Source organism: Penicillium pulvis, assembly GCF_028828015.1.
Source record: "Penicillium pulvis strain IBT 33274 chromosome Unknown contig_10_segment0_segment0, whole genome shotgun sequence".
NCBI lineage: Eukaryota > Fungi > Ascomycota > Eurotiomycetes > Eurotiales > Aspergillaceae > Penicillium > Penicillium pulvis.
Genome location: NW_026643071.1, coordinates 103915 through 118980, shown reverse-complemented (window position 1 = coordinate 118980; position 15066 = coordinate 103915). Strand labels below are relative to the sequence as shown.

Below are 15066 nucleotides of genomic sequence, written 5' to 3'. Positions count from 1 at the left end.
GGCAATTCCCCGCCCATCCGGCTCGCCGAGTGCGGCTGTATAGAATGCAGTTATGATCGTCCGTACATGCTCGTGATGCCTTATTTTCTTCGTGAAACATTTCAGTGAAATCTCCCTACAGCATAGTAGATCTACTGGAACAGCTAGATCATGCGATCAGATGTTCACCCAAGAAACCCGGGAATGACGTGGAGAATAGGAGTGCGGAATTAACGCCGAAAAATGCCGCTTTCAGACCAGAAACCATCAATTTGATGAATATAGCATTACTTCGACGGTACGTAGTAGACCTGGCAGTATTTACACATCGTCTAGTCAGATAGCTTTGAGAATCGAAGGACCATGAGAACTCCAATATCTTACATATTACTACGCTTTGATTCGCTTGGTTCTGATCCGGGGTCAACCCCCGGCCGATTTCGGCGAACAGCTTTGCTTATGTGATGATTCTGCCGTAGGGCCCTGTTGGAGTAGGCGGTGTCCACTGGTGTAGGCATACAATAGGCTGTAGTTGATGTCTTATCTAGGACCAGGATTCCCCGAGAAGCTCAGCACTAGGTAACTCATAGACGTGTAGAAGTGGAATAACCTTGAAAGCAATGGAGCATGTTCTCTCCCCTCAAATTCCCAAAATTGGCTAGCGTGCGGTACCATCCGAGCATCGGGGAAATAAAGTTGTCAAATCCACTTGTATCGCTAGGATACAACGCCGGATAAAGGTACTCAAGCTATGTAAGATACCTACTTCCTAAGATGGAATTCGATTTCTAAATGTTCTGTGGTAAGGGAACAAAGGACTTGATCTCTTGCGTGAAATATGTACGATCTTATAGCTACAATTTCAAGGTACGATGTAGTACAGGTAGCCTCTCAAAATCGATTAATCCTAAAGTAGCGCTGGAACGCTCCATCAAGCGTATATAAGTCTCAAATCGCGATTGCGATTGCAATGCAAATACATTTTCAATTAAAATCCCGAACATTGTGCTCATGGCATAATCTCCCCAAATAATATTGTGGTCGAATCGTAAGCCAAGCGAGGACATCGTCCCCATAGATCAAGACTTGGGGGCCTCAGGGTCACCTTCGGCAACCAGCTTTCCCACAACCAGATACTTTTCATTGAACCGGTCCTCCCAAGATTGGAGATTCTCCAGCTGATCCGCATCTAGGTCCTTCAGCTCATCCAGAGGGGCCGACAAGTCCTTGGTCAGCATTTCCTCATCGAAGCTCTGGTGAGCCAATCCGCGGGACGCATCCCGACCCGCGAAGTTCTCGTAGGGACCACCCTGCAACCGTCACATGTCAGCCTTGGGGACTCGAAGACCCTGCGTCCTCACACATCCACCTACCGGTCCGTAGAAGTTCCTGCCGGGGCTCACGTCAAATACACGACCGCGCACAGCCAGGTAGACAGGCTTCTCATTCTCGCCGTTGAACTCGATCAGCGTTTTGGGGGTGTAGACACGGAAGACCGTTGGGGGCGGCCCGCGCGGGAGCTCGATCGCTTGCTTGGGGCGGAAGTGCCAGTACACCAGCACTATGAAGAGCGAGGCGAAGATGAGATTGATTGGGGAGGCGATCGACATACTATTTGCGACTAGATTAGCTGTGCGTCATTTAGGGAGGTATTAGCCGGGGAGATCACTAACACTTCGGCCTGGGGCGCGGAGTCCTCTGGAAATCCCCCTGTAAGTCAGCAAAATTCGCTTTAGGATTATGCAATCAGGATGTCAGTACCAGCAATGGTCATTGTGGATGAAGCAGAGGATTTGCGCGAGTAAAGTGATGAAAGAGTAGTGGTTGAAGGGAAATGGTTCGGGTTTTGCGGAGATCAATGACATCGGCTTCCCCGCCCCCACGTGATGCTTACTGGTGATTCACGCAGAACAAAGTCCTATTAAAACATACAAGTACCTACTGAATATTTGAATTGATATTTATGGCTGTCGCGGCAAGTTTACAAAGCACAAAGTGTGATGTTTATGGAAAAGCAAAGTCATTGATTGGTTGATCACGGAGGAACTTATTCCGCGATCAGATCACGTGCGATAAGACGATAAGCCCCTCGTCGAGCGATGAAAGCAACTTGCAACCTCGACCAACTTGCGACAATGACGAAATTCAGACCTTGCATTGACCTGCACTCGGGGCAGGTCAAGCAGATTGTGGGTGGCACCCTCAGCGACGTGGCTGGGGATCTCAAGACCAACTACGTGTCGAAGCTTCCAGCCAGCCACTATGCGGGATTATACCAAAAGCACAATTTGCGCGGAGGACATGTGGTAAAGCTTGGTCCGGGTAATGACGATGCTGCGAAGGAGTCATTAAGCACATGGAAAGATGGATTACAAGTTGCTGGAAGTATCACAGATCAGAATGCACAATATTGGATTGACCAAGGTGCAGAGAAGGTGAGTTCTCCCCACGTTGCAACAATCTATAGCACCATTGAACTCCCAATGTCTGACCATGTCCATTTCACTATGGTTTTAGGTGATCATCACATCTTTCCTCTTCCCGTCTGGCAAATTCTCGCTCGAACGCCTCCAATCCGTCCTTGCAGCACTAGGTGGTGACAAGTCCAAGCTGGTCTTGGACCTAAGTTGTCGCCGAAAAGATAACACATGGTTTGTGGCAATGGACCGTTGGCAGACCATTACTGAGATGGAGATTACCGCCGGTACGACTTGTGAATGCGAAGACTCGGGCTTGTTGTACTGATGAATCGATAGAATCTATCGCCTTCCTGGAGCCCTACTGCTCCGAGTTTTTGATTCATGCTGCGGACGTAGAGGGTTTGCAGCAGGGTGTAGACGAGGAACTGGTTTCAAAATTGGCCGAATGGTGCACCATTCCCGTCACCTATGCAGGTGGTGCTCGGAGCATTGAGGATCTGGAGAAAGTCCATGTTAGCAGCAATGGCAAAGTGGACTTGACCATCGGGAGTGCCTTGGATATCTTTGGCGGCTCCGGAGTCACATTCGATGAATGCATTAAGTGGAATGAGACCCACTGAGTCAATTGAATTAATGACAACCTCAAAGTTAGAATTCTATCTCATTTCAATAAACAGAATGACTTGGTTCCATTGCAATAAACATAGAATGTCGGCTTCATCTATGAAAGGCTGCACTATGATGCTGACTAAGCTGTAAATCTTTCCCCACGAAAAGACTCACATTTCTCAAGGTTTAAAGGCAAACTTGGGAAACACTGAGGAGCGCCAAGATGGTTTACTACTTCACTTCAAATGTGGTCAGTCCGGCCGCCTTCATTTATGTCGGAAAGGACAAATTCGAAAGTATGCCACTCACAATCTTGCCTGAAGCAACGCGCCTAACAGTCTCGCTAGATGAGGATTTGATCGAGTTTGGATTGGACTCAGATGTTTGGTACGGCCTCGCTGATTGATTTTCTTCTCTTAACACACTAACCACTCGCTACGATAGGGTCGGTCTCCTCTCGCGCTCGCGCAACAATTTCCTACCGTGATCCTCATTCTAACAGCACATCCAGTTCCACGTCGATAACTTGTCTAGCGCTCACGTCTACGTACGCCTACGGGATGGAGAAACATGGGACAACATTCCGGAGGAGCTTCTGGTGGATTGCGCACAGTTGACCAAAGCGAATTCGATCGAGGGTACGTCTCTACATCCCCTGCGCGTCCCCCTCTTTCGAGTCTAATTGTGGGGTATAGGAAACAAGAAGGACAATATAACCATTATCTACACACCATGGTCCAACCTCCAGAAGGACGGTTCGATGGCCACTGGACAGGTCTCCTTTCATAACCCCAAGCTTGTTCGCAAGGTGCTCGTGCGCGCGCGCGAAAACCCGATCGTCAACCGACTGAATAAGACTCGTGTCGAGAAGTTCCCCGACTTCCGTGCCGAGAAGGAGGAATTCTTGAAGAAAAAGCGCAATGGTGAGCGCAAGACTCGGGACCAGTTGAAGGAGAAGGAGAAGCTGGAGAAGAGAGAGCGGGAGCAGCTCAAGTGGCAGAAGGATCATGCATACGACGACTTCTTCAGTGAGGAGAACATGGAGGCGAGCAGCAATCAGGACCGAAACCCGGATTTCCTTGACGACTTTATGTGAAGGATGATTTGCCAGAGATCGGATATGAAATTATGAACTCATGTGTCATTTTCTTGTTATTGCATATAGTTGCAAGAACTCTATAAACCAGAGGAGAAGTCGCTCAAATCTTGTCCCTAGTACTGATAGCCTAAAAAAAAAAATTTACATAGAGTATAGGCCATATTCACGCGTTTCAAATGTCTCTTGCCTCTAAAGTCTCGCTCGGAAATCACGCCGTAAAGATTCAAGGCCTGAAGGCCCATCGAAAATCTGTTGTTCAGTCATGCGAGTGTTGATCTAGATAATAGATAATAGTCAGAATTTATCACAAAGGGACCAGGATAATTGGGACTTCATACGTATTGAGGTCCAAGTGCGTCCACTGTTTCCACTCCAAGCAGGCGCATGCATGCCTGACTCTCATCTGACAGAACTAATGAGATGGTTAGATTGAGACTGGAAGCAAGACGAGCCGGATAACATACTCTGCAATACCCGACGGACACCGTCCACACCACCGGCTCCCAATCCCCAAAGAGCAGCACGTCCAATGCCTACCGCTTTGGCACCCAGGCAAAGTGCCTTGACTATATCAGTACCGCGACGAATACCGCCGTCGACATAGACCTCGACTTTGTCGAAGACCTCAGGGCAGTATTTACGAATCTCTAGCAGAGTGTGTACTGCTGGTGGTGCTGTGTCCAATGCACGTCCACCATGGTTGGAGAGAATAATTCCTTTGACTTGCGGGGCGTGCAGTGATGCGAGATAGGCATCTTCGTGTGTCTGCAGGCCCTTGAGGACAACCGGTAGGTCAGTGTGTTTAGCCAACCAAGGCAAAGTCTCACGCCAGGTCAAGGTCGGGTCCGTGCCGGCAAATAGGGTTTTACCCACGCCCCCTGATGCTTCCGAAACATCAGGAGTACCTTTCGACCTGTCAGCCTCCTTCACAGCACCTGGTGCCGGTGCTCCAGCCATGCCAGCTCGCTCGTCGTCTTCACGTTTTCCAGGGACCGGAGCATCCAAAGTCAGGACAATGAACTTGATTGCCTTGAGCTTGTTGATTCGCGCCAACATGGCTGCGCTCTTCTTGCGCTCAATCTGAACATACAGCTGCCATCCAAATACTTGGTCAGGCGCCGCATCTTTCACGATCTGTTCCGGGGTCATCGATGCATTGTTTGAAATTATTTGCATCGCACCAAAGCTACGACATGCCTCTGCAATTCCTGCCTCGCCGGCAGGGTGACCGAGACGGGCCATAGCAGCAGGAGAAACATATATTGGCATTCCCAACTTATGACCCAGCACGGTGCTCGAGAAGTCACAGCGCTCACAGTCCCTAAACACTCTTGGTCGGAGGAGAATGGATCGATAGGCTTCATTGTTGAATTTCTTGGAGAATTTGTCGTCGGAGGCTGACCAGTAGTATGCCCATGCCTTCTTAGTGACCTGCTTGGTGGCAACCTCTTCGATTTCATCCAGATTGAGCAAGTTTTCCATGGGTGGTGGTCCTTGCGCGGGCTCCTGCGCCTCGACTGGGGCCTCTTCTTTGGGTAATGTGCCTACATCCACACTTCCAATGCACTGCTCTGGCTTGAGTTCTTCCTCTAGAATGCCCGGGGGGTGAATGGGATCATATTCCTCAGTGGCATCCTTGCCTGCCAGCTTTAAAATGATCTTGGCTCCACCGGGGTGACTTGATAGGAAATCAGTCACCTTGCATCTACGGGTCAGCTTTGTTCATGAAATTTCACAGCAGAGCATCGGACAACTCACATCATACACCTTTCCGTATAGCACTACCCAGCAGCTCTCCCGAGTATTATGCTTTGCGACTGGGATGTTCGTCAGAGACAGGAGGAGCAGCGACGTGGGGATACAACATACCTTCGGCCGCATCGAATACTTTTGCCATTGTGTAAAGAATGAGAAAAACACAAGACAGGGAAATGCCTTGCAAGAAATTAAGGAGGAAAGGAATGGAGATTACGATGCTCGGAGAAGGCGCCGACCATAAAGTGTGGGGAAATGACGGCAACTGGTTCTACGTCGGGTAAGTTCGATAGCCGACATAAGGCATTAGAAACCCTTTGACCTCATTGGTGGAGAAAATCATACGGTCTTTGCACTCAGCGGTGCAGTACCAGTCAAAATCCCCGGATTTGTGTACGGAATCCATTCTCCACTTGGAAACCTCTTGATTTTCAAGTTATTAACCCAGGCTTGATGCGGTCGTCACTTGGCCGATGCCATCCGGCATGCCGATGGTATGAGTGCTCACACGTGACTTGGAATCTGGTCAGTTTGATCCTTTGATCTGTACAGTACTGGTTATCATATTTTACTACCCTGAAAGCCAATAATGCAATCTAGATTGAACTGTGTAGTAATGCTCATTCTATGCTCAGAATATGAATGGCCCCCACGTCGGGGCAAACATGGATGAAGTACTATTTCGCATTACTCCCGAGGAATACAGTAGCCACTCTTCTAATAAGGGTGAAGCTAGAGATTTATCTGGTGCTGACTGTGATAAGGTGCGGGCTGAGGATGTCGCAGCATACTATGCTGGTGAGAACTTCAACGAAGAGCTTGAGAGGGCCGGCTACCCAGTGACAATAACCACTGATATGGCGATGGCTACTTTCGTGATATGAAAGATCACGTACATATATCCACTTCCAAATCTAGTTATTCGTCCATTCGTATTGTCTATCTCATGGGCTTCAACCCCAACAATGCTATGTCATCTATGTTTTGGGCACAACGGCTAATGGGGTCAGAATTGATCTTCAATACCATTCTTCTCCTCCTGTTTTAGCCTCTCCTCGTTCATCTCAAACCACCAGGCATGCGACGCATCTTTAGTCGTGGCTCCTGTCTTTCCGTCTGCCCATTCATCCCAGGGTTTCGGACTGAGAATGTAATGCACATTTTTCACACTTTCGTCTCGCCAGATGGCATCGTGCACCCCCTCCCACCGGAGAGTCTTCAACGCGTTGTAAATGTACGGAAGCGCCACCCAGCGCCCGTGGAAGAGATCTCCCAAAAGAGACTGATCTGCAAAATCGTAGTCTAATGTTGCCGAGGTATCAAGCTGACTCACAATCTTGTCGTAGATTTCCTTGGATGGGTTCACGACCTGGAGGCCTCCGTTGGGCATACCAAAAGCTGCATCCGGCGCTGGGCCTGTTCTTTGCGCAATTTCTGGGGTGGAGTGCTGTGTAGTGTAGGCGCAGTTGGCCGGGATCCTGTGGATAGTCAGCCTGAGTGAACATTGGCAATGGAAAATTAGGTTCGGTCATACCAGTTTGAGGGGTAATGAGGCTTCTTGAGCGGATTGCAAGCACAGGCGTGGCTAGCAGCAAAGACTCGATTGCCTGTGCCAGCTGCAGAGGGTGGGTCAAGTTTGAGCTCCATTAATTCATCCATGTTCTTAAGGACGAGCATATCGCTATCGAGCTGGACCACACGGTCATATTCCACGAGGGAGAATGGAGTGAGCTTAGACCAGCAATCATAGAAGCGCGGGTCATTGGTGTATTCTCTTGGTGTCGAGGGGAGTAGATAAGCGACATGTTGCTTTAGGATACCGCGTTCATCCAGGGCCGTATGACCCTCGGCCGGAAATGAATCCGTGTACAGGGCTACCAGTGGGTACTTGGAACCCACTTTCTTGAGTGAATAGTCTAGGGTCAGAAGGCCCGACAGGTAGGCGGTGTTGGTAATCAGAGTTGTCCAAACTGCGACTGTTACTTATAGAACATTGGGGGGTTTTGAGCTGTGTGTGTACCTTTGGACGGTCGTGCCTTGTTTCCGTCAGTCATGATGAACGTCGCTCTCAAACTGTTCCAAAGGGTTAGCTGGTGGATTAAGGAATTGCAATTGAGCACATCACCTTTTCTCGTAAGTAATCTGGGGCAACAGAAAGACTTTGAAGGTGTAATGTTGGAGAAAATCTTGGAGGTGACGATAGGAAGGAGGGCGGATGTGCCTGGCCGTTATCAATAATGTGGGGAACATTAGAGTTCCTTATCCAAGCACGTACATTAGATGACGTGATAAGCTCTTATAATGATCTATTTCTAAAGCTTTCAAGCTACTGATACTATCAAATCATGAAGAATGACAGTGCAGCGTCGATTTTGGATGGTTTGCGAAGCTTTTCCCGGGTTGTGAGAGACCGTGTTGTCGACACCATCTGCATATATATTTCGAGGCCAACCGCCCCACCAAGCACATGTAACGATTCACAGCATTTGCCATTGGTTTGCAATTTATAACGTATGGAATACGATTGACCTGATTATATTCCCAAAAGGGGTTTAAGTTAATCGCTGTCATCCTGAGTATATTAAATAACATAATAAAAGTAGAGAGAGAATCTATGCCAACAATGTACCAACGTGTTTCAGAGATCGTTTGATTTTTTTGACGCCTAAATGTTAGGATCATATAGCCAAAAAAGGTAAAATTACTCATCCAAGTCGCGTGGTCTAATGGTCATGATTTCTGATTCACATCATTTCTTTGATTGAATCACTCAGAAGGTTCCCGGTTCGATCCCGGGCGCGACTATATTTTTGCAATCTTTTTTGATCATTCATATGGATAGCCTTGAGGTATGTCAAGTAGCAGAATTGATGTGAATGACATTGAAGTTAAATCTTAGATAGTGCGTGTAATTATGACAATGATGTCGAGGTTTCGCTTTTTGACTATATAACTAAGTTGACTAGATGCTGCTAGCGTGAATCATTTGGCGGCCATTTGATGGAGGATCTTGTTGTCAATGAAAGAGAAATGTTACATAATCCAGTCGCGTGGTCTAATGGTCATGATTTCTGATTCACATCACCTAGTGTTTGAATCACTCAGAAGGTTCCCGGTTCGATCCCGGGCGCGACTATCTTTTTGCTTTTTATCTTTATCTTTAACGCTCATAGAGTTACTCAGTTACTCATAGGCGCGTAGCTGCCCATCTTAACCACCCTCAATAATAATCGACTTGTATGGACCAAAATACTCAAATGCCCAAACTAAATAATACAATTCCACAGGAGAAGGTATACGTTGCCTTTTAGGCAATAGAGAGAAAGGTTGGCACATGAGTAGTCATTGGATGAATTGATGTATTTGATGGTATCATGCCTATGTCTTGGATCAAGCCAAAGCAATAGGTAAAAGAGATAAAGAGAAAATCTATAATAAAGGTATGTAGGGAGAAAGGAAAGAGTATTCACACACACTGAAGGTCCAACAAGAATAGATCAGTGGAAGCCTAGATCTTGGAAAGCGGAGGTTTATCCTGCTTTAATCGCACAACACCCTATGACATCTGGTCAGCGTTGGTTAAAAGGAAGACAAAACAGAATTCATACCTCTTGGGTACATGTCGCAATCAATGTCCCGTTTTGCGACCAGAGCTTCTGAATGGCCAATCCGCGTCCCTCTCCAGCCCAAGGGCTCTCCGTTTCAACAAGCATCCACTCATCGGCGCGGAAGGCCAGTGGATTATGGAAGTAGATCGAATGATCAAGACTGACCATCATGCCTAATTCTTTATGGTCTTCCTTGTTGGCGTTGCTCAGGGCTCCTTCGAGTTGGCGTCGTAGATCTGCCGCTTCTTCTTCCTTTAACTCCTTGAGGGCCTTGGTGATGTCTTCGTCATCAAGGTCAGACGGGTTCTTCAGTGCCTTGAGAAGTTTTTGGAGGTCGGCTGGGGACGAGAAGCGAGGAATATCATGGACCCGAGAGACAGTCCCAATGAAGAAGCTGTCGGTAATATAAGCCAGAGCGGATAAGTGGGCCTGGAAACCCCCTTCGTCGGAGATTCGGTTACGCGCCCGAACGAACCGTCGAACTCTCTTATCTTCGGGGTTCTGGTTTCGGTTGATGATGCCCGCTTTCTTTGACTCAAATGGACCACCCCCTGCGTCGCTAAGAGCCTTGACAGTCCCTGGTACCGCATCCGCTGGGAGCGAGACATCGGGCATTGGTGTCGCATGGTTCAACGTCTTCTCACCCCCGCTGCCCACTCGGCTAAAACTCAACGTGGTCGTGAAGATTGGACGGCCACGTTGGCGCGCTTGTACGGTCCGAGTGATAAAGCTTCGTCCGTCGCGTACGCGTTCGACGTGGTACAGAATCGGTAGTTCAGAGTCACCTGCGAGGACGAAGTAACAGTGCATGCTGTGGACGGCAAAGTCCGCTGGTACGGTACGCATCGCAGCGGATAGGGACTGAGCGATAGCGGCGCCACCGTAGATTCCTCGGGCACCGGGAGGATGCCATAGTGGCCGAGTGTTTGTAAAGACATCCTAAGCGTGGTAGCCGTACGTTAGCCTTACAATCGGGAATATGACATGCGCAAGGGATGGGTGTTACTGGGCCGAGGTCCACCACTGGAGTCAAGTCGAGCACATTCTCGATTTGCGCTCTGGACTTGTCCTGTGGCGGAGGTTCAAAGAGTGTAATGTGTTTTGTCATGACTACCACAAGGTGTTGACTGAATGAAAATATGAAAAAGGGCGGAGTGTAGAAACGGGGTTCAAGCGGGTGACGGCGATCGGCGCTTTTTAGGCGGGTACAGCTTACATTAGAAGCCGAGGTCCATCATGCTTGGCACCACGACGACATCAGTGCCCCACCACAGTCTCTACTCCATTAATGTTATTGATCTATAAATCAGGTTGTAACCATGTCTGGAAAGACTGGGGGGCTAAATCAATGATGAGATATGATATATGCCGGAACGAAAGGATCCGTCTATAATGTCGTTGAAGGTTACATAGAGCTCAAGGCCTAGTGGATGTCGAAGTTGCAAGTATGATATGGTTGAACGGCGAAAACAATGCAAGCAAGTCATTAATCATCATAGAGATGCCTCGGTCCTTAGAGAGCCGGCGTCTCCCATGTATCGCGCTTGATCCTCATCACGGCGGACTGTTTGTGCGGGAAGCTGACCTCCCCTTCTTTATGAAAGCCAACTTGCTGCAGGTATCCGATAAGCCTACAATTTAGATTAGCATTCATCATTCAACCAGAGATGGTTGTGTCTTACTTTAGGTTATCAATTCGCGGCTCTAGCACAACTGATTCCGTTCTCATGTCACTCAAAAAGCAGTAGTGCACGAGAGCAGTCAACCAGATTGCCACTCGGTGTGGCCCTCGGAACTCCTGCTCGCCGACAAGAAGGTGAATACCCCGATCATAATTATCCACGCAGTCCAATAAACGGCCCAGTGAATCCTCTTTTACCCAGTAGAGCTCAAAGTAGCCGAACGGTTTCCCATCCCAGCATCCAATGACGGGGAAACTGTGTCGACTTGTCAGATTGTCCATGAGAAATTTCTCCTGCACTTCTTTGGGACCCCCAGCACCCCACATTGCTTCGACACGGGGATCATTCATCCACTTATGCAGGGTGTCCAAATCGGACGGGATGTCCTGGTTAAGATGCTGCTCAATACCCGTCACGGCCGAGCTGACCAGCTTGTTTGATGTGGAAGGTCGGCTATCACTGCTACCGGCTGCCACTCTGGGCTTCATCATAGGCAGGAACGGGATTCGGAAGGAGAGATACTGGGCCACACTAGGAATATACCGAGAATAGAATATTTCTCCTTGATGGGGTGGCTTTGGGCGGATCGGGTGCCGAACCCCATTGGTGAATTTATACTGCGTTGGTGCGGGCGGGTAATATGTTGGTAGATGGCTACCAGATGTGAATGGTCCAGCCGATGTGAAAGGGCTCACGTTGCCGGTATGGAATGTTGCCTCTGTAGGCGACAGCCCCGTCGAGACAGGAAGGCCATCCCGCGCCGGTGAAGCATGCCGAGATTGGAATGGGGTCAAGGAGGGAGATGGCGGTGCCCCTCGAGGGGTCAGCGTGAAGAGAAAGAGACGCGGGTCTATTTGCCAGAAGCTTCTTCGGCTCACAAACATGTTCGACCAATTGCTCGAGTCCCGTGTTTCAACAGGCTGCAGCCCGACCGACGAGTCCTCGCTAGCAATCAAACCCATGCGCTCCAGCTTCTGTAGTAAATTCCGGCCCTTGAAAATTCCCTCGCGTTTGATGTTCACCCGCCATTCGCCCTTCGGCCGTCCATCGTGCGGGGTCGCGCCGCATGCCGCGGTGTCCAGGTGGAGATCAGGTTCGGGCTCGTGAAAGTACCACCACAAGGTTGCCCAGAGCATCATTGCAATATGGCGGGTTGGCGAAGAAGCCGGTTTGAATTCGCTAGATGGTGGATTGACGATGTAGGAGATGTAAAGGCAGTCACGGCTTAGAGTGGGAGTGGTAAATCGGGAAATATTCTGGTCGCCATCGCTGGAAGTTGGACGTCCACTCTGCGAGCCAGTTCGACCTCGTTCATCCTCTGGCAGCTTGGCATTCTTTTCGCTGTGGATGATGATCGTCCATCCCGGCGGGAAAGTGGAGTTGTGAGCATTCAAATCGTTGGATTTGAAAGTGACCCCACCAAAGACAGGTGACACACTAAATGTCATGCCATTTGGGAGATGACAGGTGTTGTGTCGCATAGTGATCTCGCCAGGGGATTTTCCAATTCCAGAAAGACCTCAATGAAGCCTGGAGAAGGTGCGCACGAGACTCTTATCTTGTTGCCCCTCACTTGCGCGGGGAACTGATTCCAGGGCCCCACGAGCAATGGCACGACGTGACTTTGGCTCGAAAATCACTAAGATTGAATTAAATGAGACCAAATGACCAGTCACTGGGGAATATTTAGAGGAAGAAAGGTTGAGAATGGGGACGATAAAAATAATATGGTCAACGATAAAAATGAATGATGACGCAGACACTACTCCTGTCATGCCACTCCAAACGCACCATACAAACTGCAGCAGTTGGTCAGCGAAACCACTTCGTAGCTATAATTCAATTTAATTAACATGAGAGTAGTAACACCGTTTCTTTGATTGGTTCTCGCCTTCGCGAGACTTTTCTCAATGCTTTTTTTTATGGAGACAAATTGGAGAAAAATTGTCTGTGCGAGCGGTAAGAGCGCGCTATTAGATAAAAGAAACCGCCAAGAAGTAGTGCTGGAACCTTGGAAAACGCTCGGTAATGGCGCACTAAATTTAAGATTATGTCGATCATCTACTTCGTTAAATTCCATGCTACGCTAACAGTGTTGTGATCCTAGAGTGTGTGAGCTTGAATCGTGGTCTGCCATTTGCTAAGCAATAACTATGAAATGATAATCTGGCATTAATTCTCCGTCAACAGTCATTCTGAGCTCATCATGGCGTAGGTGCGGCTATTCGACCGATATATGCTTACACCAGTGTCTCTCCCAAGTGCAGCATAACCCAGCTCACACAATCAATCAAGGCCAAAACATGTCCGAGTTTCGCTATCGCCCAGAAATCCTCCAGGGAATACCAGATCACGAGACGGCTTATCTCAAGCAGTACGAACACTGGTTTATCCTCGAGCCAGAACAGCTGAAGCGCATCACAGACCAATTTGTAAGAGAATTAGAACAGGGACTTTCCAAAGAGGGAGGCAATATTGTTAGTCGTCTCTTGCACAAGCGTCATAAAGATTCCGGTATTGACTCCAGGATCCGTGATGGTATAGCCCATGAATCCCACTTGGGTGATGGGATTCCCCTCCGGTTATGAGACAGGCCGTATTTTGACACTGGATATGGGCGGTACAAACCTGCGCGTATGCAGAGTCTACCTGTCAAGCCGCAAGAGGCATTTTGAACAGATCCAACGGATATTCAAACTCCCAGAGGAAATTAAGACCGGGACGGGGGAGCAACTGTGGGATTTTATAGCCGATCGTCTGGAGTTGTTCCTAAGCGAGCACAATGTCACGAGTGAAAACGATGGAACCATGCCTTTGTCATTTACCTTTTCATTCCCCGTCAAGCAGAAGTCCATACGAAGCGGGATTCTACAACGCTGGACGAAGAACTTCAATGTATCTGGAGTGGAAGGACATGATGTGGTTCCGCAGCTTGAAGCCGCCTTTCTGAGACAAGTGAGTCTGACCAGAAGATGGGAGTGGAGCTGTGTTGCTGAAGCCACCCAGAAACTGCCGGTGAGAATAGTCGCGCTCCTCAACGACACCACGGGTACCTTGATTGCATCACACTATATAGACCCGAAGGTCAAGGTGGGCAGTATCTTCAGTACAGGCTGTAATGCGGCTTATATGGAGGAGTGTAGGTTGATCCCGAAACTTGAAGACGCCGCGCTACCAGACAAGGCCAGTGTTATCATCAACACCGAATATGGTGCATTTGATAACGACAGGAAAGTCTTGCCATTGAACCCGTTTGACTGGCAAATTGACGAAGAATCAGCGCGACCAGGCACCCAGATCTATGAGAAGATGGTCTCGGGCCTGTATATCGGTGAGATGCTACGTCTGATCCTCGTCACACTACACGAGCAAGGCAAACTCTTCAAGGGCCAGGATATCACGCGTCTTCGACATGAAAACTCCTTGGAAGCATCATTTCTGTCCGTTGCAGAGCTGGACGTTTCAGAGGATCTTGGTGACATGCGAAAAGAATTCACAGAAAGTCTGAGCCTTTCGCCCGATCTCAATGATTTGAAGGTGTGTCGGTATCTGATCGGCCTTGTGGCTACACGGGCAGCGCGTCTCTATGCTTGCGGAATAGCTGCTATTTGCAAGAAGAAAAACATCAAAAGGTGTCATGTTGGAGTGGATGGCTCCGTGTTCAACAAATATAGTGCGTTCAAGGGCCGTGCTGCACAAGGACTGCGCGATATCTTTGACTGGCCGCCCGACGAGCTGGAATTGATCGCGCTCAACCCGTCCGAGGATGGCTCAGGTGTAGGGGCAGCTTTAGCAGCGGCATTGGTTATTGAAGGCGAGCATAAAGCAAGACCATTGTGATATTTGAGCAGAATTAGAAAAGAAGGTTGACCAGAGCAATGAACTCATTTACTGCTACTACATTACATGTGACC

The 15066-nt window shown here is 48.7% G+C and overlaps 9 protein-coding genes across 9 annotated transcripts; 4 read left to right on the top strand and 5 right to left on the bottom strand.

The window, feature by feature from the left end:
• Positions 1-1058: 1058 nt before the first annotated feature.
• On the bottom strand, positions 1059-1753 carry N7503_000051 (cytochrome b5-like heme/steroid binding domain-containing protein; the record flags this gene model as incomplete). The annotated part of the gene is made up of 4 exons (XM_057059612.1): positions 1059-1289; positions 1353-1590; positions 1653-1677; positions 1741-1753. 4 exons carry the CDS (start codon positions 1751-1753, stop codon positions 1059-1061), a joined length of 507 nt encoding a protein of 168 aa, XP_056926535.1.
• Positions 1754-2114: 361 nt separating this feature from the next.
• Positions 2115-3019, top strand: N7503_000050 (1-(5-phosphoribosyl)-5- ((5-phosphoribosylamino)methylideneamino)imidazole-4-carboxamide isomerase HIS6; the record flags this gene model as incomplete). The annotated part of the gene is made up of 3 exons (XM_057059611.1): positions 2115-2414; positions 2497-2683; positions 2736-3019. The coding sequence occupies 3 exons, from the start codon at positions 2115-2117 to the stop codon at positions 3017-3019; spliced, it is 771 nt and encodes a 256-aa protein (XP_056926534.1).
• A 212-nt stretch (positions 3020-3231) lies between these two features.
• Positions 3232-4104, top strand: N7503_000049 (uncharacterized protein; the record flags this gene model as incomplete). Its single annotated transcript, XM_057059610.1, has 5 exons — positions 3232-3304; positions 3356-3395; positions 3453-3491; positions 3543-3646; positions 3704-4104. 5 exons carry the CDS (start codon positions 3232-3234, stop codon positions 4102-4104), a joined length of 657 nt encoding a protein of 218 aa, XP_056926533.1.
• Positions 4105-4273: 169 nt separating this feature from the next.
• Positions 4274-6043, bottom strand: N7503_000048 (FMN-dependent alpha-hydroxy acid dehydrogenase). Its single transcript, XM_057059609.1, has 5 exons — positions 5977-6043; positions 5866-5924; positions 4572-5805; positions 4446-4519; positions 4274-4383 (listed from the first exon to the last, which is right to left on the bottom strand). Exons 1-5 carry the CDS (start codon positions 6002-6004, stop codon positions 4297-4299), a joined length of 1482 nt encoding a protein of 493 aa, XP_056926532.1. The 5' UTR covers positions 6005-6043; the 3' UTR covers positions 4274-4296.
• Positions 6044-6527: 484 nt separating this feature from the next.
• On the top strand, positions 6528-6746 carry N7503_000047 (uncharacterized protein; the record flags this gene model as incomplete). Its single annotated transcript, XM_057059608.1, has 1 exon — positions 6528-6746. One exon carries the CDS (start codon positions 6528-6530, stop codon positions 6744-6746), a length of 219 nt encoding a protein of 72 aa, XP_056926531.1.
• A 59-nt stretch (positions 6747-6805) lies between these two features.
• N7503_000046 (glycosyltransferase family 8 protein) lies at positions 6806-8014 on the bottom strand. The gene is made up of 4 exons (XM_057059607.1): positions 7988-8014; positions 7883-7935; positions 7397-7832; positions 6806-7340 (listed from the first exon to the last, which is right to left on the bottom strand). The coding sequence occupies exons 2-4, from the start codon at positions 7914-7916 to the stop codon at positions 6869-6871; spliced, it is 942 nt and encodes a 313-aa protein (XP_056926530.1). The 5' UTR covers positions 7917-7935; positions 7988-8014; the 3' UTR covers positions 6806-6868.
• Positions 8015-9370: 1356 nt separating this feature from the next.
• On the bottom strand, positions 9371-10578 carry N7503_000045 (uncharacterized protein; the record flags this gene model as incomplete). Its single annotated transcript, XM_057059606.1, has 3 exons — positions 9371-9418; positions 9471-10409; positions 10477-10578. 3 exons carry the CDS (start codon positions 10576-10578, stop codon positions 9371-9373), a joined length of 1089 nt encoding a protein of 362 aa, XP_056926529.1.
• Positions 10579-10895: 317 nt separating this feature from the next.
• Positions 10896-12795, bottom strand: N7503_000044 (GNAT family N-acetyltransferase). Its single transcript, XM_057059605.1, has 2 exons — positions 11153-12795; positions 10896-11101 (listed from the first exon to the last, which is right to left on the bottom strand). Exons 1-2 carry the CDS (start codon positions 12631-12633, stop codon positions 10984-10986), a joined length of 1599 nt encoding a protein of 532 aa, XP_056926528.1. The 5' UTR covers positions 12634-12795; the 3' UTR covers positions 10896-10983.
• A 660-nt stretch (positions 12796-13455) lies between these two features.
• On the top strand, positions 13456-14992 carry N7503_000043 (Hexokinase; the record flags this gene model as incomplete). The annotated part of the gene is made up of 2 exons (XM_057059604.1): positions 13456-13629; positions 13697-14992. 2 exons carry the CDS (start codon positions 13456-13458, stop codon positions 14990-14992), a joined length of 1470 nt encoding a protein of 489 aa, XP_056926527.1.
• Positions 14993-15066: the final 74 nt, after the last annotated feature.